The 26,335-nt window shown below is 39.6% G+C and overlaps 1 protein-coding gene and 1 non-coding gene across 2 annotated transcripts in view; one reads left to right on the forward strand and one right to left on the reverse strand.

The window, feature by feature from the left end:
• The window catches only part of EXD2 (exonuclease 3'-5' domain containing 2), a 59,448-nt gene that overhangs the window by 21,850 nt on the left and 11,263 nt on the right, over positions 1 to 26,335 (forward strand). The window contains exons 2-4 of the mRNA XM_004010746.6: positions 2,120 to 2,502; positions 16,336 to 16,592; positions 23,464 to 23,590. Coding sequence (XP_004010795.2) covers positions 2,167 to 2,502; positions 16,336 to 16,592; positions 23,464 to 23,590 — 720 coding nt within the window. The 5' untranslated portion in view covers positions 2,120 to 2,166. The remainder of the gene's footprint in view (positions 1 to 2,119; positions 2,503 to 16,335; positions 16,593 to 23,463; positions 23,591 to 26,335) is intronic.
• TRNAW-CCA (transfer RNA tryptophan (anticodon CCA)) lies at positions 8,115 to 8,186 on the reverse strand. Its single transcript has one exon. It is a non-coding gene; the product is annotated as a tRNA-Trp (tRNA).

The following is a 26,335-nucleotide window of genomic DNA, read 5'->3' on the forward strand; positions in this document are numbered from 1 at the left end:
ATCTGAACATACTGGGGCTACTTCACGAATAGGTGAGGAAGAGCACAGCAGGTGGTGCTTGATGGTTGCTCTCCCTCCTTTTCCCTCCATTAGAGGCCAAAAGCCCCTTGCCATTTATTGTTACCCTTGTGAAAGCGAAAGTGTTAGTCACTCAGCCGTGTCCTACTCTTTCGACCCCAGGGACTATAGCCTGCCAGGCTCCATTCTTGGAATTCTCCAGACAAGAATACTGGAGTGGATAGCCATTCCCTATTGTTACACTTTAACTGTTGTTTTAAAAATAGTACAGGAATAGTAGTATATACCTATGTTTTCTATCAAAAATAGGAAAAAAAAAAAGTTAGGTGGTTAAAAACCATGTTGTAAATATCGGTAAAAAAGTTAATCAGTTAATCCAAGGAAGAAATGAAAGATTTTATTTGAGCCAAATTGGAGGATGGTAACCTGGGGAGAACATCTCAGAAAGCTCTGAGAATTGTTCCATCACTGAGAAGTCAAGGCACAGTTATAAAAGATTTTTGGGACCAAGGGCTGTACATCAGATGTTGTATTATTGCCCGTTTATATTACTGAGATCCAAGTGCCATGTGACCCCTTGTGAGATCAAGAAGGAAAGTTATCTCTGAGGAGTTGTCTTATTGATGCTAGGAGAATATTGCTCTTTATGACTGAGCAGGTATTTCTGCCGATGGGGAAGTTTAGGTTAATGCATAATTCAGATACATAGTGCACAGTGGGAAGAGAGAGGAGGCCAAAGGACAGAAAAAACTTTTTGTTTTCCTTGTCTTGCCCTAAAATAATGAATTTTATTTTACATATGAAAAATGTAGAAGAAACTATTTTGTGATAGAAAGGAAGACAGTGCCTACATATTTAATAGGACATCTGTGTCAATTTTTTCTTGCACTTGGCTTGCTTCACTTATTTATGTTATCCTGTTTTGACCTTGTGAACATTTCAAATTGCAGCCCCCTCTTCGCTCTCACAGAGAAGGCAATGGCACCTGACTCCAGTACTCTTGCCTGGAAAAATCCCATGGATGGAGGAGCCTGGTGGGCTGCAGTCCATGGGGTCCCTAGGAGTCGGACACGACTGAGCGACTTCACTTTCACTTTTCACTTTCATGCATTGGAGAAGGAAATGGCAACTCACTCCAGTGTTCTTGCCTGGAGAATCCCAGGGACGGGGGAGCCTGGAGGGCTGCCATCTCTGGGGTCCCACAGAGTCGGACACGACTGAAGCGACTTAGCAGCTTGGCTCTCTAAGTTCTGCTCTTTTTCATTTCTAGTCTGTCTTCTCTTTTGCATTGCCCTCGTTTAACCTCGGTAATTGAGTGTGTTTCTATGGGAGATCTACTGAGAACTTCTGAAACAACAGAAAGTCCACATTTACTCAGGCCTGTGTGTTCCATCCCCTACAGCTCACACCTTCTAAAAAGTAAAAGTCTCCCCACCAACTCGCTGGTGATTAGATTTTTCAAGTTGCAAAGCAGATGTTTCTGTTCAACTGTTAGAAATTGAGGGTCTAAACACAGACACCCCAAGGAAGACCCATTAACTAAAATTTACTCACATTACATCAACAAGTGGAAGGAAGAGTCTAGATTTTTCTATTTTGATTTTGTAGGATTAAGAGAGCCCTGGGCAACTGATAGAGGGCAGGGTTTTTTCCTTGGATGAGGATGGAGATACAGGTACGAGTATGTGCATATGTGCTCAATCGCTCAGTCCTTTGTGACGCGGTGGACTGTAGCCCTCCAGGCTCCTCTGTCCATGGGATTCTCCGGGTAAGAATACTAGAGTGGGTTGCCATTTCCTTCTCCAGCTTATCTTCCCTACCCAGGGATTGAACCCTCGTCTCCTGCATTTTCCTGCAATGACAGACGGATTCTTTACCACTGAGCCACCTGGGAAGCCCAGAAGTAGAGTACAAGACATACCAAAGGGGGGAAGAATTAAAATACCACTGTTTCACGTGGAAATTTGTAGCCATTGTTTAAGTTTGTGGTTACATGGATTGTGAATGGAACTTTTTATTTTTTTGCGGGGTGGAGGGGGTACTTTTTTCCGTGGAGCTTCAAATTCTGTTTGTAAATAGAGTGTTGCCATTTGTTTTGCAGATCGTGGGGTTAGTGATATGCTTTCCTAAACAGCAGGAAAGTTGAAGATGTCTAAACACTTAGTGGCCTTGACAGTGACCACCCTTCTTGGTGTGGCTGTCGGAGGGTTTGTCCTATGGAAAGGCTTCCAGCGCCGGAGGAGTAAATCGAGCGTGGTGACCCGGCGGCGGCTGTTGCAGCAGCAGCAAGTGCCAGGCGGGAGAGAGCTGCCCGCTCCAGGAGAGGACCAGCCGCGCTCCATTGCCCCCAGAGCCTCATGGGAAGAGAGGATCCTCGGAGCAAAGGTGATGACTGTGTCTCAGGAGGCAGAGTGGGATCAAATTGAGCCCTCACTTAGGAGTGAGATAGAAGATTTTCCAGTGCTTGGAATCGACTGTGAGTGGGTAAGTTAAAAAGCAAAACTGAAACAAGTATTTTCTGCTTTTCCAGAGATCTTGAGTAGTCAAATAGAGGATAAGATTAAAGGAGAATTAGCTTGTTCTTAATTCAATTCAGTTCAGTCGCTTAGTCATGTCCGACTCTTTGCGACCCCATGGACAAAACGCCAGGCCTCCCTGTCCATCTCCAACTCCCGGAGTTTACTCAAACTCATGTCTCTTGAGTCGGTGATGCCATCCAGCCATCTCATCCTCTGTTGCCCCCTTCTCCTCCTGCCCCCAATCCCTCCCAGCATCAGGGTCTTTTCAAATGAGTCAGCTCTTCACATCAGGTGGCCAAAGCATTGGAGTTTCAGCTTCAACATCAGTCCTTCCAATGAATAGTCAGGACTGATTTCCTTTAGGATGGACTAGTTGGATCTCCTTGCAGTCCAAGGGACTCTCAAGAGTCTTCTCCAACACCACAGTTCAAAAGCATCAATTCTTCTGCACTCAGCTTTATTTGTAGTCAAACTCTCACATCCATACATAACTACTAGAAAAACCATAGTCTTGACTAGACGGGCCTTTGTTGGCAAAGTGATGTCTCTGCTTTTTAATATGCTCTCTAGGTTGGTCATAACTTTTCTTCCAAGGAGTAAGCATCTTTTAATTTCATGGCTGCAGTCACCATCTTCATTGATTTTGGAGCCCCCCAAAATAAAATCTGTCACTGTTTCCACTGTTTCCCATCTATTTCCCATGAAGTGATGGGACCAGATGCCATGATCTTAGTTTTCTGGATGTTGAGCTTTAAGCCAACTTTTTCACTCTCTGCTTTCACTTTCATCAAGAGGCTCTTTAGTTCTTCCCTTTCTACCATAAGGGTGGTGTCATCATCATATGTGAGGTTATTGATATTTTTCCCGGCAATCTTGATTCCAGCGATTCCAGCTTGTGCTTCCTCCAGCCCAGCGTTTCTCATGATGTATTCTGCATAGAAGTTTAATAGGCAGGGTGACAATGTACAGCCTTGATGTACTCCTTTTCCTATTTGGAACCAGTCTGTTGTTCCATGTCTGGTTCTAACTGCTGTTTCCTGACCTGCATACAGATTTCTCAGGAGGCAGGTCAGGTGGTCTGATATTCCTATCTCTTTAAGAATTTTCCACATCTCTTATTAATTCAGCATAATACCTTGCCAAGATTCTGTTATCTCTGTGTTCTGGATATCTGGAATACAGTTTTAGGAGCCAGGAAATGTAATCAAAGGAGGCCCCAAGCAGAATGTGAAGTTGCTCAGTCGTGTCCAACCCTTTGCGACCCCATGGACTATAGCCTACTTGGCTCCTCTGTCCATGGGATTTGCAAGGCAATAGTACTGGAGTGGATTGCCATTTCCTTCTCCAGGGGATCTTCCCAACCCAGGGATCGAACCCAGGTCTCCCGCATTGTACACAGACACTTTACCGTCTGAGCCACCAGGGAAGTAATAGCTGCCGCCAAATCAGATCACAGGTTGGTAGGAGGAACTAAAGATGCCAATACAGTGATGACCAAGAAGAGAACACCTGATGTTGTGGGGAAAGCTTAGTATTCACACAGGCCTTACAGAGCTACTGAGGGTATTTCTTTAAATCAGCAATAGTTGAGTAGTAGTTTGTGTCAGTGACCTTGGGCCATCAGGAAAGGATTAGGGATTTTTAGTTGAATGTGTATAAGAATTATGTCATTTTAGAAATATTAACATATTTCTATGTTATTTTAGAAATGTTTACACCAACAGCAGTAGAAGAAAGCATTAGTAAACATTGAGCTTTAGTAGATTAGGAAAAATCTCATTTGTCAAACACCTTGATTATTCCAACCAAATGAAGTATAACTGCAGAAACAATAGGGTAGGATGAAGTGAATAGTTAGTAGCAGCAATTGATTTCATAGCGATATGTTTACTATAGCAGAGTAAGTTAAAGTGGCAAATAATCCAAAACCCCCTTCATTTTAGCTTTCAGTGTATTGAACTTCCACTGATGCCACACCTCCCTTCGGGTGTGATTGCATTTCCCTGATTGCTGCCACAGAAAAACCTTCATCCATCCTCCTTTCCATTCTTCCATCTCTGATTCCCTTTCTCTTTTGTTTGCTTTTGTATATTTGCTTAGTTATTATTTTTGTCCTTGTTTTATACAGTCAGTATTTGTTTAGATTTACCAGTGTTTACCTTTTTCTTTGCTCATCTTTCCTTGTATCTCAAAACTTTCTGGCATCATCCTGTTTAAGTCTGTCGTTTAGAAGTTCACTTTTTGAGGGCTCATTGATAGTAAATTAATTATTATTCTGTGAAAGTATTAGTTGCTCAGTCGTATCTGACTCTTTGCGACCCCATAGACTGTAGCCCGCCCAGGCTCCTCTGAACTTGGGATTCTCCAGGCAAGAATATTGGAGTGGGTTGCCATTCCCTTCTCCGAGGGATCTTCAGACCCAGGGATTGAACCTGAGCCTCTTGCATTGCAGGTGGATTCTTTACTGTCTGTGCCATCAAGGAACCCCATTGTTCTGAAAATGTCCTTATTTTGCTTTTGATCTTTGAAGATATTTTCACTGGATACAAAATTCTAGTTTAGCAGCTTATCAGTTTCAGGGTCACTTTCCACTGTCTTCTGGCTTCCATTGTTGCTGTTGCAAGTAACTGTCTGTCTAAATGTTGATTCTTTGTACGTACTCAGATTTTTTGTAGACACTTTAAAGATCTTCTTTTTGAATTGCTGATTCTGAAGATTCACTAATAATCTAAGAGAGACTAAGTGTTGTCTTCTTTCTGTATTTCCTGCTTGGGATTCAGAGAGATATCTGGGTATAGTGACTGGTGTTGTACATCAGTTCTAAATTCCCTTTGAAGGCTGCCTTCCCTGTTTTTTCTTCTCTTCCTCCTCTTCTCACCCCTCCTCTTTCACCTCTTCTTTCTTGTTGAAATTTGATCAGCTGTATTCTGAGCTTTTTTGCTCTCCGACGTGTCTTGTAATCTCTTTTATATTAAACATGTCTTAATCTCTGGATTTATTCTGCACAATTTCTTCAGGTCTATTTTTCAGTTCGCTTTTTATTTCTTTCATTTTGTCTAATCTGCTATTTAACTTACTCCTTGGATCTTTTTTTAAACCTTTTTTTAATTGTGAAATAAAACACATCAAGAAAAGTGCCTGAAACAAAAATATTAATATAATAGCTAGATAGTTTATCTAAAGAGAACAGTGTGTAACTGGAAACTAGGTCAAGAAACAGTATTTACTAGCACCCCAGAAGCTCCCCTTGTGGCCCCTTGTAATCATTGTCCCCCCCACCAGGGTTACTATTATCTTGATTTTATGGTATTTACTTTCTTGTCTTTCTTTATACTTTTACTACTTAAACATGCATCCCTAGACACTATAGTTAAGTTTTGTCTGCTTTTAAAATTTAATGTAAATGAAAATATCTAGTATGTATTTTGTGTCTGGCTTCCTTTGTTCCAACATTATGCTTGTAATGTTTACCCATGTTGTGTGTGACTGTGATTTCATTACCATATGTCCATTGTGTGAATGTATCATGATTTATTCATCCATTTTAATGTTGATGAACTTTTGGGTTGTTCACGGTTCGGGGCTCTTAAGAAGAATGCTGAAGTGAACAAATGCGCTTATTATTGGGTATACAGTATTTATGAGTGGATTCCTGGGTCTTGGAGTTTTATGTATATCTTTAACTCTTATAAATAATGCTAAATTGTATTCCAAGATGGTTTTAACTAGTTTACCCTCATCCGTAGTAATGAATGTACCCGTTGTTTTCAGCCATTTTCAGAAGTGGTTCTAAAAATTTAACTTCTCACTAAGACTGTATGAAAATTGCCTTTGTCCAATATCCTTGTCCAGATCTGGTACTGTCAGATTTTAAAATTTTAGCTCTTCTAATGGATGTGTAGTCATATTTCATTGTGGTTTTAATTTGCATATCCCTGATTAGCCCTGAGAGTGAGCATCTTTTTAAAAACTTTCTATTGATCGTTTGGATATCTTTTTTTAATGGAATACCTGTTTAAGTCATTTCCCTCCTTTTTTTATTTAATCAAGTTTTCTTTTTCTTACTGATTTATAGGCATTCTTTTATATTATAGTTATGAACCCTTTGTGAGTTAAATGTGTTGTAAATGTCTTCCCCCATTCTATGGATTGCCTTTACATTCTTTTAAAGCTTGATGATCAGAAAATCTATATAGTGCTGTATAACAAGCCTTATCTCTCTAGTCATGAGTATACTCTCCTATATTATTTTCTTGGAGTTTTATAGTTTTAACCTTGCATATTTAGATTTTATACTCTATCTGGAATTGAGTGTGTGTGTGTGTGTGTGTGTGTGATGTGAGGTATAGTTGAGTTTCATTTTTTACCCTCATGGATATTCAATTGTCCTAGCACCATTGGTTGAAAAGATAATAATTTTTCTCACTGCTGTGCAATGCTACTTTACTATAAAACAAGCATCTGTATATGAGTTGATCTATTTCTGGACACTCTAGTAATCTAATTTTCTATTCTTCCACCGGTGGTCACAAACTGTCTTGGTTATGGTTGCTTCATAATGACTCTTGATAGATGTGACAGCAAAACTTCCTCTTTTTTTTTGGCCTGACCTTAAGTTCTCTGACCAGAGATTGAACCTGTGCCCCCCTGCAGTGGAAGCACAGAGTCTTAACCGCTGGACCTCCAAGGAAGTCCCAGCAAGACTTTCTATCTTGTTATTTTCCCAGAAGGTCTTGGATATTCTTGGTCCTTTGCATTTCCTTAAATATTTTAGAATCGACTTTTTAAGTTCTACCAAAGAAAAATTCTTGATATTTTGATTGCATTGGATCTAATAGATCAGTTTATGAGGAACTGACCTTATTCTAATATTGAGTTTTCTAATATAAAAATATTTATTTAGAGCATTAACTTCTCTTAGTAATGTATTTGTAGTTTTATGAGATTTAATAAATTCTATTACAAGTGAAATCTTAAAAGATGTTGTTTCTGATAGATAGAAATGTCATTTTATTAAAGAACTTAACTAAACCCACTTATTAATTCTAATTACTTGTAGATTCTTTTGGATTTCTGTGTAAACTGTTATGTCATCTGTGAAGAGAAAATTTTCTTTCCAGTCCTTACACTTTGTATTTTTTTTCCTGCCTTACTGTTCTGGCCAGGATCATAATAGAGTACTCAGTATGAGTGGTGATAGTAGGCATCCTTGATTCATTCCCTATCGTAGAATGACAGCTTTCAACATTTTCACACTGAGTATGTTGGTTGCATAGCATCATCAACTCAATGGATATTAGTCTGGGCAAACTCTGGGAGATAGTGAAGGACAGGGAATCCTGGCGTTCTGCAGTCCATGGGGTCGCAAATAGTCGGATATGACTTAGCAACTGAAGACAACAAATGTTATCTGCAGTAAGGTTTGTTTACAGATTGAGTGAGTGAGTGAGTGAGTGAGTGAAGTTGCTCAGTTGTGTCCGACTCTTTGCGACCCCGTGGACTACCAGGCTCCTCCATCCATGGGATTCTCCAGGCAAGAATACTGGAGTGGGTTACCATTTCCTTCTCCAGGGGATCTTCCCGACCCAGGGATTGAACCCGGGTCTCCTGCATTGGAGGCAGACGCTTTAACCTCTGAGCCACCAGGGAAGCCCTGTTTATAGATTAAATATATTCAATTCTATTCTTGGTTTCTTTTTCTTTTTAACTTATTTGGCTGTGCTGGGTCTTAGTTGTAGCACTCAGGATCTTCCTTGCAGCATGTGAGATCTAGTTCCCTGACCAGGGATCAAACCTGGCCCCTTGCATTGGGAGCACAGAGGCTTAACCATGGGACCACCGGGGAAGTCCCTACTCTTGATTCTTAAGAGCTTTTATGTTGTTTTGTTTTTCTGGTCTCTTGTGTGATCTTAGTTCCCTAACCAGGAAGTGAACCCAGACCCTTGGCAGTGAAAGCATGGAGTCCTAATCGCCAGACTGCCAGGGAATTCACTAGAGGGTTGTTTTTTTTTTTTTTTTTAAGAATGAAATATTGTTGTTGGAGCAACATAGATGGACCCAGAGGATACTAAATCAGACAAAGACAGATATTCTAGGATATCATCTAATATGATACAAATGAATCTATATACAAAACAGAAATAGATTCACAGACATAGAAAACAAATCCGTTTTCTGTTTAACAAAGGGGAAAGGGGGTGGAGGAGGGATAAATTAAAAGTGTGGGATTACAGATATAAACTGTTATACATAAAATAGATAAACAACAAAGGTGTATTATATATCTTGTAATGACCTATAATGGAAATTAACCTGAAATATATATATAACTGAATCACTTTGCCCTACATCTGAAACTAACAGTTTTATAAATCAATTATATTTCAGCTTTTTGAAAGTTTTTTTTTTAATTTTTTTTACGTTTTTTTAAAAATCATGAATAGTTGTTGAATTTTATCAAGTGCCTTTTCTGCATTTCTTAAGATGAGTATGTGGTTTTTCTCCGTTAGTCTGTTGTTGTGATGAAATACATTAATTTTTAAATTCCTGGAATAAACCCAACTTGGTCATGATGTCTTATTCTCTTTATATGTTGTTGCTGATTTCATTTTGCTAGTGTTTTTAAAAAAATCTATATTCATGAGTGATACTGGCTTATAATTCTAATTTCTAGAAATGACCTTGTCAGATTCTTTTTTTTCCTTGTCAGATTTTGACTGAAGTATGAGGCTGGCTTCATACAATAGATTAGGGTTGTTCATTATTTTTGTGTTCTCTGGAAAAGTTTGTGTAAGATTGTCAATTCCTTTTTCCTTAAATGTTTGATTAAAATCTACTGGTGAAACCATCTGGAATTTTCTTTTAAAGGAGGTTTCTGAATTATGAATACAATATTAAGATAGTTTGGAGGCTATTCATATTTCCTATTTCTTCATGTCTATTTTGATAAATTATATTTTTCATCTAAATCTATCTTTTTCCTCAAAATTTTAAATTACAGACGTATACTTGTTTATAATATCCTCTAACAATTTTTTTCCCTATCAGATGGATATGGAAGGATGGCTCCTTTTTCATTTTTGACATTGCTTATTTGCTTCCCTTTTTTCTTGATTACTCCTTCCATGTGTTTATCAATGTTACTAGTCTTTTCAAAAAATCAGCTCTGGCGTTGTTGGTCTTTATTGTTTGTGTTCTATTACACCAATTTGCGCTGTTCATTATTTCTTTTCTTCTACTTGCCTGAGTATAGTTTGCTATTCTCCATCTATTCGTCAATCTACTCTAATCTGACATCCTATCATACTGCTGCACTGAAAGTGATGAAGTTAATGGCTTTCTTGTTTTCCAACGCAGTGGACACTGATTTGGACTCATGTTATGCTAGCCCTCCAGAGCATCTGTGTAATTCCTGCACGAGACATTCTCTCTGGCTTTCATGCCATCAGTTCAGTTCAGTTCAGTTGCTCAGTCATGTCTGACTCTTTGTGACCCCATGAATCTCAGCACGCCAGGCCTCCCTGTCCATCACCAACTCCCGGAGTTCACTCAGACTCATGTCCATCGAGTCAGTGATGCCATCCAGCCATCTCATCCTCTGTCGTCCCCTTCTCCTCCTGCCCCCAATCCGTCCCAGCATCAAAGTCTTTTCCAATGAGTCAACTCTTCTCATGAGGTGGCCAAAGTACTGGAGTTTCAGCTTTAACATCATTCCTTCGAAAGAAATCCCAGGGCTGATCTCCTTCAGAATGGACTGGTTGGATCTCCTTGCAGTCCAAGGGACTCTCAAGAGTCTTCTCCAACACCACAGTTCAAAAGCATCAATTCTTCGGCACTCAGCTTTCTTCACAGTCCAACTCTCACATCCATACATGACTACTGGAAAAACCATAGCCTTGACTAGACGGACCTTAGTTGGCAAAGTAATGTCTCTGCTTTTGAATATACTCTCTCGGTTGGTCATCACTTTTCTTCCAAGGAGTAAGCGTCTTTTAATTTCATGGCTGCAGTCACCATCTGCAGTGATTTGGGAGCCCCCCAAAATAAAGTCTGACACTGTTTCCACTGTTCCCCCATCTATTTCCCATGAAGTGATGGGACCAGATGCCATGATCTTCGTTTTCTGAATGTTGAGCTTTAAGCCAACTTTTTCACTCTCCTCTTTCACTTTCATCAAGAGGCTTTTTAGCTCCTCTTCACTTTCTGCCATAAGGGTGGTGTCATCTGCATATCTGAGGTTATTGATATTTCTCCCGGCAATCTTGATTCCAGCTTGTGTTTCTTCCAGTCCAGCGTTTCTCATGATAGACTCTGCATATAAGTTAAATAAGCAGGGTGACAATATACAGCCTTGACGTTCTCCTTTTCCTATTTGGAACCAGTCTGTTGTTCCATGTCCAGTTCTAACTCTTGCTTCCTGACCTGCATGCAGATTTCTCAAGAGGCAGGTCAGGTGGTCCCATTTCTTTCAGAATTTTCCACATTTTATTGTGATCCATACAGTCAAAGGCTTTGGCATAGTCAATAAAGCAGAAATAGATGTTTTTCTGGAACTCTCTTGCTTTTTCCATGATCCAGCGGATGTTGGCAATTTGATCTCTGGTTCCTCTGCCTTTTCTAAAGCCAGCTTGAACATCAGGGAGTTAACGGTTCACGTATTGCTGAAGCCTGGCTTGGAGAATTTTGAGCATTACTTTACTAGCATGTGAGATGAGTGCAGTTGTGCAGTAGTTTGAGCATTCTTTGGCATTGCCTTTCTTTGGAATTGGAATGAAAACTGACCTTTTCCATTCATGCCATCACACTCTCCTATTTCCTATCTTACTGGTCTTTCCTCTGTTTAAAAAAAATTTTTGTTTATTTTTATTTTTGGCTGTGCTGAGTCTTTGCTGCTGCGCAGGCTTTTCTCTAGTTGCGGTGCAGGGCTTCTCATTGCGGTGGCTTCTCCTGCTGCGGAGCACGGGCTCCAGAGTGCGTAGGCTTCAGTAATTGAGGCACATGGGCTCAGTAGTTGCAGCTTCCAGGCTTCAGAGCACAGGCTCAATAGTTCATGGGCTTAGCTGCTGCAAGACATGTGGAATCTTCCTGGACTAGGGATTGAACCCATGTCTCCTGCATTGGCAGGTGGATTCTTTACCACTGAGCCACCAGGAAAGCCCCTAGTCATCTTCTTTTTCCCTTTCTGATCCCCCTTCTACCTCATATCTAAAAATTGAGATGACTTATGCTTGGTCTCTTCTGTACCCACCCCAGTTCAAAGTCAGATGCCTACAAGGTCCAGATAGGAAATGTCTGTGAATGATGTAGAGAGATTGTTTTGCACTTTTGAAGGCATAAGAATAGTTTTCAGTTTCATAAAGAAATATGTTCCCTTCCTTTTTTCTTTAAACACAAGGTCTAAGATCTATTTTCCATTTTCCTAGTTTTGATAGGGACATGGACTGAGAAACATTTCTCTGTATTGGAGAAACAGTGGTTTACAGCTACAATGATAAATGGGAAATGACAGTTGGCTTCAGTGTTGAGAAGACATTATGGTGAATTAGAGAATTTGTGCTTTATGTAAATGAGGAAGCTGCTGTGCAGTTCAAGCCAAGTGTTGCCAGATTGTCCAGTTCTTTAAAAAGAAACTTAACATAATAGATTTTTAAAAATGTGAGCTCCACTAATTTAAAAGTTCTGACACTGTTTTTAAAATGTGGAGACCAAAAAAATCGTATTAAACATATCTGTGGGTCAGCATCTCTAACTTGTGTCCTCTATATTCTTTTTTCTAAGGGATCTCATGTAATTTTGTGGCTTTAAGTGTCATGATAAGCTGAAGACTTTCAAAATTAGAACTCCAGCTCTTTATATCCATCTATCTACTTGAATCCTCCCTTGAATGTCTAATAGTCATCTCAGACTTAATATGTTCCTAACAAAGCACTTGATTTTTCTTCTCACACTTGTATTATCCCTAGTCTTCTCCACCTTTAAGATTAAAATCAGAGAGACATCCTCCCCCTTACAGGTTGTCTAACAGAAGTGATATGATTGAAAGTCAGACACAAATAGGCAGTTATAGAATGTTAAATTTCTTTATTGGCAAAATATATGGAAATTCAAAGAAGCAGTTATAGAAAGCCGGAAATAACACAGCATTCTCCCAGATAGAGGTGTGTGTTTCCAGATTCCCCCGAGTTACCCATGGTGATGTGCAACTGTGGATAAATCCTGTACAAAATGAGGATTCTTCCATGCTTTAGAAGCTATTATTGCCTTTCTCCTGGAGGCAGGGGATGGAGATGTTAAATATCTTTCCGACCCCTGACTCCTGCCTGATTTTTTTCTGGAGTCTCTGGCTATAGACAACCTTGCTTAACAGATGCAGATAATTAGTGTAATAAAGACTGAATGAAGTGAAGGTCATTTTCCCAAGAGCATCCCTCTGCAGGCCTAGGCTTCAGGCTTGCCTGAAGTCACCTCCGTTTTCCTTACTATTAACCCTTCCCTTCCATTTAGGAAGTATTACCATGCTAGCTCTGAAATAGATTTTGCATCGTCTACACCTTTACATCTCCTCTAACTCCTTTCTAGTCCAAGCCTCAAGTATTTCTTATCTGCACCTTTGCAATGCCTCCTGACTGGCCTCCCTACTTGGACTCTTATATACCTACGATCCCTTCTCCATTGAGTTAGCAAAGTGATCTTTTAAAAATGCACGCTTGATCACCTCAGTTCCCTGCTTAAAAGCCTCCACTGCATTGTATAAAACCAAGGTGTCTTAATTATGTGTTCTTAATGACTCACCTTCTTTCGCCTCGCTCAGCATCTCTCATTTTGTCTCCTATTCTCTTTTCCATCCTCTTTCTTACTACTTTCCAGCCTCATTGGGCCTTCATTCTGTTGCCCGAATGGACAAGTTCATTCCCTCAAAGCCATGGTCTAATCTAACTGATTCATGAACCCCACAGAGGGGGTGCTCAATGTGCATGCACGCTAAGTCGCTCAGTCGTGTCCTCTTTGCGACGCTATGGACTGTAGCCCACCAGGCTCTTCTGTCCCTGGATTCTTCAGGCAAGAATACGGGAGGGGGTTGCCATGCTCTCCTCCAGAGGATCTTCCCAACCCAGTTATTGAACCTGTGGCTCCTGTATTGCAGGCAGATTCTTTACTGCTAGTTAACTTTGTTCCAGCCTATAAATATGGTTTTGGATTTTTCTTTGCTCCCTGCTGCCATCGTGGGGTCATTTAAAGAATCACAGACTTTTCCATAATCTCTAAACCAATTCTCTCTAAGTGAATCACTGAAATATAGAAAAAGTGTTAGAAATTTTGTTTACAATGATTGATGGCATCATTCATTTAAAATTTTTGCTCTTGTGTGTATTTAATAACATCTATATTCTAAAGGAGATCAACCCTGGGATTTCTTTGGAAGGAATGATGCTAAAGCTGAAGCTCCAGTACTTTGGCCACCTCATGCGAAGAGGTGACTCATTGGAAAAGACTCTGATGCTGGGAGGGATTGGGGGCAGGAGGAGAAGGGACGACAGAGAATGAGATGGCTGGATGGCATCACTGACTCGATGGACGTGAGTGTGAGTGAACTCCGGGAGATGGTGATGGACAGGGAGGCCTGGCATGCTTCGATTCATGGGGTCGCAAAGAGTCGGACACGACTGAGCGACTGAACTGAACTGAACTGAACTGATATCATTAGTATAGTACCACATTTATACGATTTAAAATGCATGTGTATATTTATTGTGTATGTCCCAAATATTTTTTATGAGTTGACTAATCCAGAAAGAAGAAAAAAGACAGTGACCACTGGATTGCATAAGACTAACAAAATTAAAATATGGTTTATTTTTTTCCTATTAAATATAGCATTGGTAAACCAAGAATTTCATTGTTTTCCATGGGTAGTAACTGATGTCAGGGCAAAAAGATGTTGGCAGAGGATGAAATATAAGAAATTAAAACTAGATAGCTTATTCTTTATGTCAAATTGACTCTGCTAGAAGCATTATTCTTCCAATTATACATTGAGTATAAATTGGGTACCTATTGGAATCATAAACATTTGGATTCCTAGTGGAAAAACCTTAATTATCATTCAGTAGATCTTAAGCACAATCCAGAAACAGTACTAAAAAGATAACTTATCTATCTGTTTATTTACTGTATTTTAGACAGTGGAACTTGATTGAAAAGATTTTCAAAGATCCCTGGCCTTAGGAATTAGCAGTGAGTATTATATCAAATTAGCAGTGCTAACGGAGAAGGCAATGGCAACCAACTCCAATACTCTTGCCTGGCAAGTCCCATGGACAGAGGAGCCTGGTAGGCTGCAGTCCATGGGGTCGCTAGGAGTCGAACGCGACTTCACTTTCACTTTCACTTTTCACTTTCATGCTTTGGAGAAGGAAATGGCAACCCACTCCAGTGTTCTTGCCTGGAAAATCCCAGGGGTGGGGGAGCCTGGTGGGCTGCCATCTCTGGGGTCACACAGAGTCGGACACGACTGAAGCGACTTAGCAGCAGCAGCAGCAGTGCTAAATATTAGAAGTGGAGATTTTCTACTTTTTCTTGGAGAAACCTGATGTTATACATTGAGGGAATTATGTACTAATTAAAAAAAGGTGATTTGGCCACATCCAGGTGAATATTATAGAACAGGGACCAGTGGTTGAATTTCTTCTAGATCTTTTAGACTTTGGCTGAGCCCCAAGAAACAGACACATTGGGCATCCAACTGACGTGCTTTCATTTGAGGATATGGAATAGCCCTCATTGATAAAGCAGTGCCTGAGAAGGAAACTCCTAAAGCTTTTGTGAGTCAAACCATGGTTTTACTTAGCATAGAAGTAGAAGCTGAAGATGCAGTCCCTCCTAATTTTATGATTCCTGGTCTAGACTATTTGTTCTACATTCTACAGATTGGGAAGTTCAGGTTCCAGTTCTGACTTTGCCCCAGTTTCTCCATGTTTAGGCAGTTTACCTCATTTGTAACCCTTACATTTCTTCTCCTGAAACATGAGAAGGACTGAAATTTATTGAATGCTTAACTTGGCTTCCGTGGATAGCTTTAGGGGACCTTGAATTAATGTGAATTTTGTATGTAAATTTTTCTAGGAATAATTTCCTTAGCTGTAAGCATTTTCTCGAATTTATCTATTACTTCAAAAAAATTAAAACTAAATCAGTTAATATGTAAAGTTATTTTCATCTCTTAAGATATAAGAATCCTAGCTTATGCTCAGTATACATTTTTATGGACAGCTTATGAACATAAAATGCTGAGAAAGCACTTTGTGCTACAAGGATTTATTATATTGGCAGGTACCCATTTCTTGTTAGTATTGTATTTCCTGCCTCTTTGTGAAAATCAGATCTACAGCCAGTGATGCCCTATAAATGAGTCAGTTTACAAGCATGCACATTAAAGAGTCTAGAAAATGAAGAATGTATTCTCATTTGGCGCTCATTTCCTTAGCTTTTTAAAACCAATGTGTTTCACATGACTCTGCCAGTGTGTGTGTCCCAGTGCTCCTCCAGGTCAGCTGGTCACTATTTATGGCCTGCTCATATTTCAGGCTCATATTTGGGCCCTCAGTAACCTGTTTAGGCTGCTGTTTCGGAGTCCATTGCATTTGTTAGCAAAGGCTCATCCTTAGGTTTGAGCCAAACTGGTCAGCTCTTCTCTTTGGGAAGTCAAGGGAGCACCTCTCAGACGTTTCTGTCACAGTGTCACGTTGTTCTTGGTGCTGTGCTGGAGTGTGAGCTGTGGCCCTCTTTTCCTCTGTTGCAGGTGAATTCGGAAGGCAAAGCCAGTCCTCTGTCACTCCTTCAGATGGCCTCTCCAAGTGGCTTCTGTGTCTTGGTTCGCTTGCCCAAGCTGATCCGTGGAGGAAAAACACTACCAAAAACATTATTGGACATTTTGGCAGACGGCACAATTTTAAAAGTTGGAGTAGGGTGTTCAGAAGACGCCAGCAAGCTTCTACAGGATTATGGCCTCATCGTTAAGGGGTGCCTGGACCTCCGATATCTAGCCATGAGGCAGAGGTATGGTTTGTATGAACACTTGGATTCCTGTACCTGTGGGGCGAATATTTTAGCAAAAGTTGTAGGTTGCTGCTACTGCTGCTAAGTCACTTCAGTCGTGTCCCACTCTGTGCAACCCCAGAGACGGCAGCCCACCAGGCTCCCCTGTCCCTGGGATTCTCCAGGCAAGAACACTGGAGTGGGCTGCCATTTCCTTCTCCAATGCATGAAAGTGAAAAGTGAAAGTGAAGTTGCTCAGTCATGTCCGACTCTTAGTGACCCCATGGACTGCAGCCTACCAGGCTCCTCTGTCCATGGGATTTTCCAGGCAAGAGTACTGGAGTGGGGTGCCATTGCCTTTTACTGAGATTCAATAATGAAGCCTCTAAAATACTTTAGAAGCTTAGAGGCATCTGAGATGCCTGTTGAATTTGTGAGGAAATTTTCCACCTTCTGAGAAAACTTTAGCTACCTAGAACTGGTCTTTTAGTGAAACATTAATAAGGTGTCTCTCTCTATAAGCTACAGGTTGTAAACTGATGAACTCCTTAGGCAAATTAGAGTTGCAGATTTTTTTTTTTTTTTTTGGCCTGGTGGTGTCATTTGACCTCAGATATGCAGATGACACCACTCTTATGGCAGAAAGTGAAGAGGAACTAAAAGCCTCTTGATGAAAGTGAAAGAAGAGAGTGAAAAAGTTGGCTTAAAGCTCAACATTCAGAAAACGAAGATCATGGCATCTGGTCCCATCACTTCATGGGAAATAGATGGGGAAACAGTGGAAACAGTGTCAGACTTTGTTTTTTGGGGCTCCAAAATCACCGCAGATGGTGACTGCAGCCATGAAATTAAAAGACGCTTACTCCTTGTAAGGCAAATTATGACCAACCTAGATAGCATATTGAAAAGCAGAGACATCACTTTGCTAACAAAAGTCCGTCTAGTCAAGGCTATGGTTTTTCCAGTGGTCATGTATGGATGTGAGAGTTGGACTCTGAAGAAAGCTGAGTGCCGAAGAATTGATGCTTTTGAACTATGGTGTTGGAGAAGACTCTTGAGAGTCCCTTGGACTGCAAGGAGATCCAACCAGTCCATTCTGAAGGAGATCAGTCCTGGGTATTCATTGGAAGGACTGATGCTAAAGATGAAACTCCAGTACTTTGGCCACCTCATGGGAAGAGTTGACTCATTGGAAAAGACTCTGATGCTGGGAGGGATTAGGGGCAGGAGGAGAAGGGGACGACAGAGAATGAGATGGCTGGATGGCATCACCGACTCGATGGACGTGAGTATGAGTGAACTCCGGGAGTTGGTGATGGACAGGGAAGCCTGGTATGCTGAGATTCATGGGGTTGCAAAGAGTCGGACATGACTGAGCGACTGAACTGAACTGAACTGATGATATTTGGGGGAATTTTAGTATAAGTCCAGAAGATTTAATGTAAACATCTGTATTTCTAGCTTCTCTTAGGTGATTTGACTACATGAAGCCAGTTCTGGGTGGTAACAGTTGGCGGGTAGCGCTGTCCTCTTTAGATGAGCATGTTTTGTTCAATTTGCCAGAGTCCCCGCGTCTCCTGCTGTAACCCCTGACTCATCCTGATAAACATTTGAATGTACAAACCATGCTTTAGGCCAAAAATGATGAAACCTAATGCTTCACTGAGAGGAAGAAATTGTCCTTTCCCTTCACATTCTATTATTAGGGAAATTCTACCTTTTTTTAAAGGTATATTTTCATGATTATTTGTGGTCCACGTTTTATTAGTGTGAACTGAAACAGCCCTTATCCCTGACTTTCTCCAAGACACTGATACTAAACATTTGGATGATTTGATAAATCAAGAGAAAGCCTGATTAAAATCTATGTTTATCATAGTTTTTTAGTATTAAATGAAATTCTATTTTGGCTTAGTAAATAAAACTCATAAAGTGTCAATTTTTTTCTAGTAATATATTAAAATATTTACTATATAATTTTTTTAGCTCAGTAAAAGTATTTGGAGTCTAGCAGCAAAAGCCACTTTCCATCAGGCCTTCCTCCCCCTAGCACTGGCTCCCCAGAGGTGCCTGTCATGGTCCGGGCGCGGGTTGGAAAAGAATTTCCAAACATGAGACAGAATGAGAGGAAATAAAGTTTATTAGAGTGGGAGACGCTGTTAGTGGACCAGCTCAAGGGAACTGATGTTGAATGGGGATCCTTAGTCCACTTTTATACCCAGGGCAGAGTACAAGGAGTGGGATGGGGTCTTGCGGGTCATTTGCTGATTGGATGAGGCATGTATACTGGGTGGGGGGGAGAGTAAGGCAAATACCTCCTCCCTATGGGGTAGGAGGGAAGACAGGTTATACTGCTCCATTAATAATTACCTCATGGGGGAGGGAAAGGCAATAAGGGCCTGATTTTTCCATTCCTCCTTTCCAAGACCCTCCTTGGTTTTATCTGCTCTTTTGTTCTTGGGTCACCATAGTGCCCAGCTACTGCTATTAGAGGACATGTGTATAGCCGCCAGGAATTGACTCTGGAGCGGACTATGTGGGCGGGAGTCCCCATCTTCCTCTTAACAGCTGTGTTACCTTTGGCAAGTTCCTGAGCCTCACTATTCCTCAGTTCCCTTGTCTGTAAAAAGTAGAAATAGCAATATTCCCATCTCATAGGATTGGTGTGAGGATTGAATGGGTTAAACTATGTAAAGAACTTAGAAATAGTGTTTGACATATAGTCAGAGTGATGTGTAAATTTCAGTCATCATCCTCATCATTACTGCCACCTTCAGCACCATGATCATTCGATTGATTTGTCCTTCCAGATCACTTTCTATCCAGTTACAGCCCTCTTTGTGAGTATGTGGGCTTCCCTGATGGTTCAGCGGTAAAGAATCTGTCTGCAGTGCAGAAGACGCGGGTTCAGTCCCTGGGTCAGGAAGATACCCTGGAGAAGGAAATGGCAACCCACTCCAGTATTCTTGCCTGAAAAATCCCATGGACAGAGGAGCCTGGAGGGCTGCAGTCCATGGGGTCGCAAAAGAGTCAGACATGACTTAGCAACTGAGCACACACCCATGCATTGTGAGTGTATAGAAGTTATAAGTACCCTTGCTCACATGGCTAAATGCAGAATGGCCAAGTGTCAAAATAAAAATTTGGCCAAAGTGGAATATTACTGTAAACTTCTCTAGATATAAGAATGAAGCATTAAGCTTTTTAATTTTTAATGAAATCATAAAATTTTAAACATTCTTTATTTTATTATTGAATACTTTAGTAGTAAAATTTAAAAATTTTGACATTATAGTAGAAGAAATTTGACATTATACTTAACACTTTTAGCTATAGGTTGTCCCTGATGTTGGCTATAAGAGATTGATACTTTCATTTGACTTTGGAAAGGAACACAAATTTTCTTGGTAACGCTGTTCTCTTTTCTTCATGCTCTCTATATTTTTATTGTATGTTGCTGCTGCTAAGTCACTTCAGTCGTGTCCGACTCTGTGCGACCCCATAGACGGCAGCCCACCAGGCTCCCGTGTCCCTGGGATTCTCCAGGCAGGAACACTGGAGTGGGTTGCCATTGCCTTCTCCAATGCATGAAAGTGAAAAGCGAAAGTGAAGTCGCTCAGTCGTGTCCAACTCTTCACGACCCTGTGGACTGCAGCCTACCAGGCTCCTTCATCCATGGGATTTTCCAGGCAATTATTGAAACTTGTGTATGATTCTGGAATGTTTCCTAGTGAAACTTTGCAGTGGCAAAGATGGCCTCTTGTTTATAATTCATCCTCAAAAAATGTGAAGCTTGCCCAAATATGACATTTAAAAAAAGATTAATGACCTAAATGGAATTGAATTAATAAAAACCAAGTGCTGTCTTTCAATGAGGGTAATGATTTCAAAAATTACAAAATACCAAGCCTTGATAAATTGGATAGATGTTAAAAAGATTGAAATAAGGATTTTCCTGGTGGTCCAGTGGCAAGAATCTGCCTGCCAATGCAGGGAACCCAGGTTCAATCCCTGGTCCTGGAAGATCCCGCATGCCACAGAGCAACTAAGCCTGTAGCCCACAACTGCTGAAGCCCACATGCATAGAGCCCGTGCTCCCCAACAAGAGGAGCCGCTGCAGTTCGAAGCCTGCACACTGCTGCTAGAGAGCAGCCCCGGAGAAAGCCCGTGCGCAGCAACCAAGATCCATGCAGCCGGAAGTAAAATTTAAAAAATAAACAAAAAAGGATAAAGTAAGTATTTACTGTCATGGAAGGAGGTCCCCGATGCATTAAGTGATAGAGTAAGTTTCAGAACAAAACCAGAACAAATACTAAAACACTGTATCTGCTCCCCCATCTAGCCACCTCTTTGCTTATCTGTAGAAAGTGTCTGGAAGGGCTGCAGCATAACTCATAAGGGTCATATTCTTGAGGAATGGAAGTGAGGGGGTGGAGGACTTCTACTTTTCACCGATTACTCTTCTCTGTTGTCTGCATTTTTAACAATAAGCATTCATTTCTTTTATAATTACTATTATAAAGGAAAACATGAAAAGATTTTAAAGAGAAAGTACTTTGTTTACCCCAAAGTCTTCATTCCCATCAATTGGACCCTGACCTTATATATTTCACATAAGAATATCTGGACTTTTTTTTTTTAACTTTTTAGTCAGTGCTGCCGTTTGGGGGTGATGAAATCCATCAACCTACTGCTTGTTTTTGTAAGGAAAGACTTCCTTTTCTTTATCATTACAATGATTTCATTTTTCAGAGTAACTGAGGGAGTCCTGTTTATCTAACAACTGACGGGAACCTCATCTCCTAGCTTCCTCTAAAACTTCTAAGCTCTCACCTGGTAACCAGGAAGTCAGCCTCACTTGTGTAGACTGATTTGTTCTTTTTACTTTTGGACTGATATATTCTTAATTTTACATTAACCTTTGTTTGAACTCTCCAATCTTTGGCTAAGTTAATTTTTTTCGCCTCCCTGCAGCTATTTTAATCAGAAAGTGTTAAAGGAGTAGAGGATTATTTGATTTTATGGTATCTTCACTCCCTCAGTGAAGATAGCCTTATCATATTTTTCAAATTTGAAAAGTAATGCACAAACACTAGCCAATTCTAATATAAAAAATGTAAGGATTTCTGATCACCCCAAACCCTACACCTAGAGATAGCATCACTAACATTTGATTAATATTTTTCTACTTAACTCTTTGTGCTTCTTCTCTCTCACATACCTAGAGTCACATACACACATTTATTGTGTACTGTATATATATTAATACAAAGAGTTCATAACATACGTTTTCTTTCATAATTGCTTTTTACTTTGCTAATATGTCATGGACATCTTTTCACATCAATATAGATCCACATTTTTAACAGCTATATGGAATTTAATTGCATGAATATTTAACTAGTCTTCTATTGAGGGTGTTAGATTATTTCCAGTTCTTTGCTACTATACATAGTGCTGTAATGAAGATTGTTTTATGTACATTTGCCTGAGGATAATTTACTAGAAGTAGAATTATCAAATCACAGAATATTCCTGTTCAAAATTTTGATAGCTAAAAAAGCCTTGACTGTGTGGATCACAACAAACTGTGGAGAATCCTTAAAGAGATGGGAATACCAGACCACCTTACCTGCCTCCTGAGAAATCTGTATGCAGGTCAAGAAGTAACAGAACTGGACATGGAGCAACAGGCTGGTTCAAAATTGGGAAAGGAGTCAAGACTGTATATTGTCACCCTGCTTATTTAATTTATATGCAGACTACATCATGTGAAATGTTGGGCTGAATGAATCACAAGCTGGAGTCAAGGTTTCTGGGAGAAATATCAACAACCTCAGATAGGCAGATGATACCACCCTAATGGCAGAAAGTGAAGAGGAACTTAAGAGCCTCTTGATGAAGGTAAAAGAGGAGAGTGAAAAAGCTGGCTTAAAACTCAGCAAAAAAACAAAGATCATGGCATCTGGTTTTATCACTTCATGGCAAATAGATGAGGGGAAAATAGAAAGAGTGACATGCTTTATTTTCTTGAGCTCCAAAATCACTGTGGATGGTGGGTGCAGCCATGAAATTAAAAGATTGCTTGCTTCTTGGAAGAATGGGGAAACCTAGACATTCCTAGGTTTATGACAAACCTAGACAGCATATTGAAAAGCAGAGAAATCACTTTGCTGACAAAGATCCGTACTGTCAAACCTATGGTTTTACCAGTAGTCATGTATAGATGTGAGAGCTGGACCATAAAGAAGGCTGAGTGCTGAAGAATTGATGCTTTCAAACTGTGGTGCTGGAGAAGACTCTTAAGAGTTCCTTGGACAGCAAGGAGATCAAACCAGTCAATCCTAAAGAAAATCAACCCTGAATATTATTGGCAAGACTGATGCTGAAGGTGAAGCTCCAGTACTTAGGCCACCGGATGGGAAGAGCTGACTCACTGGAAAAGACCCTGATGCTGGGAAAGATTGAAGGCAGGAGAATAAAGGGATGACAGAGGATGAGATGGTTGGATACGATCACTGACTCAATGCACAGGAGTTTGAGCAAACTGGGAGATGGTGAAGGATAGGGAAGCCTGGCGTGCTGCAGTTCATGGAGTCACAAAGAGTTGGACACGACTTAGCAACTGAACAACAAACAACATTTATTGACAAACTTTTTCATGAAGATTGAACAGATGTTCAGCTCACAAATTTTAGATTAGACTGTAATTTAATTCTTCATGTTCCACAATACTAGATGTAGTTATTTTTAAAGATCTTCATAATCTGATGGAGGTTAAAATTGTATATACTTTTTGTTTTATTTGATGTAGTGAGATTGAGTATCTGTCATTTGTCCTGTTCTTGTCCTTTGCCCATTTTTGACACATGGTTTTATTTATTTCTTGTAGAAACAATTTGCTCTCTAATGGGCTTAGCCTGAAATCACTCTCTGAGACTGTTTTGAACTTTCCTCTTGACAAGTCCCTTCTGCTTCGCTGCAGCAACTGGGATGCTGAGAATCTTTCTGAGGACCAGGTACTTCTCTTATCAGAGTAGCTGAAGAGTGGAAGAGTCATTGCTTGTAAAGTATAATTAAAAACTCTAAGCCTCAAAATGAAATATGTTGGGTGGAAATGCCTTAAAATAGCCTCCTTGATGATACTCAAGATAAATGCTCTATAATAATGTACATGCCACTTGAATAAAAGGGTAAGACTCCTTGTTCTATTTTTTTTTTTTTGAGCATTTACTATATGCCAGGGATTTCAGAAAAATGTAAAATTTTTATCATGAATAAAAATGCATACTTTAAAAAAACAGTGTTATAAGACTTATTATAAGGAACAGCAAGTAGTTCTCCTGCCTTCCTCCCTCATTCTTAATTGCTCTTCCTTCTTTTCAGAGGCAACCAATTTCATTTTTTTCTGATAATTATCATTATATTGTAAAATTGCATATATTACTCTTTCCTTTTCTATATATTATCTTTTGATTTCTTGCTGTGGAAAACAGCAAGATTTAGTGCTCTTGCAATTCCTATATCCCCATACAGATACTTCTTCCCTCCCCCATGCTCCCAACAGAGGTAAATTGTCATTTTTATCAGATTAATATCTACTTATATTGATATTATTTATAGCTGCTCCACATAGTCAATTGCAGTTAAGTATTTTTCTTATACAACTCTTTGATTTCCCAGGAGTAGTCATTTATATTTTCATTTGCTTAGTTTTCTGTATACCTGTTAACTATGTCTACTGCAGACTCTCCTCTCTGCTGGTTCAGACACAGTCAGGTAACTTAGTCATTTAAGTTTCCCTTGGAGCTGGCCCTCGTGGAGTCCTTGGTCTTTCTGTTACTTTCAGGACTGGTTGCTCTGTAGCCCTGCCTGCCAGACTCTCATCCTCTTTGTGTTTACCGTCAGAGTGGGAATTCTCTACACCTCTCTGCTATAGCATGTCCTCTGTTTTACAAATCTTGTGTCTTTTTACTTTCTTGTCCCGGTGGAATACATTGAAAATAGCTTCCTAAGAAAAGGAGAATGAGAAGTTAATTTATGACACGCTGCACGTCTGAAAAGATACTTGTTTCCTCTCTATTAACTGATACTTTGGCTGAGGATAGCATTTTAGGGTGGAAATCATTTTCCTTCAGAACTCTGAAGACAGAGCTGCTTGTAGCTTCCAGTGTTGATGCTGAGTATGTGACTCGTTTTTTCTTCTTTATTCTTAGTTTTAAAATTCATGATGATATACATTAGTGTGAGACATTTTCCCCTGTAGTCTTAGAATTCAGTGGACCCTTTCGATCTGGAAACTCATGTCTTTCAGTTCAGGGTATCACCCTCATAACATTTCTTAGGAAATTTCCCTTTCTTTTGTTTCTAGAATTCGTATTGTATGTATATTGGATCCCTTGAGTTAATCTTCTTGTTGTCTTAGTAAAATGTTTTCTCTTTGATTTTCCATCTCTATATTTTTTGTTTTATCTTCTGGGAAATTTCAAGTTTATCTTTCAATATGTCACTCACATTTTTAATTATTCCTATTGTTATAAGAGCTCCTGGTCTTCTCTGAATATTCACCTTTAAAATAACTTTTCATTTTTGTTTAATAATATCTTCTATTATCTTAGAGTATTAAAGGTTCTGAAGGTTTTTGTTTTTTCCTTCCTGCATTGCCTCCTTTTCCTCTGAATTTTTAATTTTAAATGTTTGATTTGGTCTTTGTCTTTCATATTAAAGATTTTTTTTTCAAATGTTTAGATCCTTGCCTATCCATTTTTATTTATGAAGGAGACATTAAAGCACCAATTGAATCTACTGGCCAATTGAATCAAGTGCCAATTGATGAATGAATAATAAAATACAGTATAGCCACAGAATAGAATATCATTCAACGGTTAAAAGGGTACATGCTACAACATGGATGAGTCTTGAAAACATTATGCTAAAAAGTGAAAGAAGCCAGTTATACAAGATCACATATTGTGTGAGTCCATTTATATGAAGAGTTCAGTGCAGGCAGATCTGTAGAGACAAAACAAATTGGTGGTTGCTTAGGACTGGAAGAAGTAGGGGATGACTGCTAAAGGATAGAAGATTTTTTATTGGGCGGATGAAAATGTTCTAAAATTGATATATGAAGGTTGCACAATTCTGTAAATATACGAAAAATCCTGAGTCATGCAGCATCTCTAAAAGACATATTTGGGACAGTTGGAGACATTAGAAGGCAACCGTGTATTATTGTATTTTATCAGCGTTAAAGTGGGTGTGACAGTGGTGTGACTATGTAGGAGAATGTCCTTGTTCTTAGAAGATATGCACCAAAGTATTTAAGGATGAAGTATCATAGTAGCTGCAACTCAATATTGAAATGTGTTCAGCCAAAAGAGAAGTATTTGGTGTATGTATTATAAAGAGATAAAGCACATGTTGACAATTGTGAATGTTAGTTGTCATTCTTTTCTGTAGGTTTGAAACTTTCAAAATAAAACATTGGGGAGAAAAGGTTAATTGCCACCAAATTTGAAACCAGATTTGTGATCCATATTGTTATGAAAGTTCAGAATTTCCAAAGACTCTTATTCATTCAAAATGTTTATTGTTTTTTTAATTATAAGCATAATGCTTAATGAGATTTTGTAAGATATAGAAAATAATATTTAAACTTGACATTTAAAGAAATGGCATGAGAGCACAGCACATATGGCCAAATTTTTTTGACTAGTGAGTTTTATTATCAGTAACTATAAGCTATAATCAAATGTCGGTAACTG

The sequence above is a fragment of the Ovis aries genome, chromosome 7 (genome assembly GCF_016772045.2).
Source record: "Ovis aries strain OAR_USU_Benz2616 breed Rambouillet chromosome 7, ARS-UI_Ramb_v3.0, whole genome shotgun sequence".
In the NCBI taxonomy this organism is placed as follows: domain Eukaryota; kingdom Metazoa; phylum Chordata; class Mammalia; order Artiodactyla; family Bovidae; genus Ovis; species Ovis aries.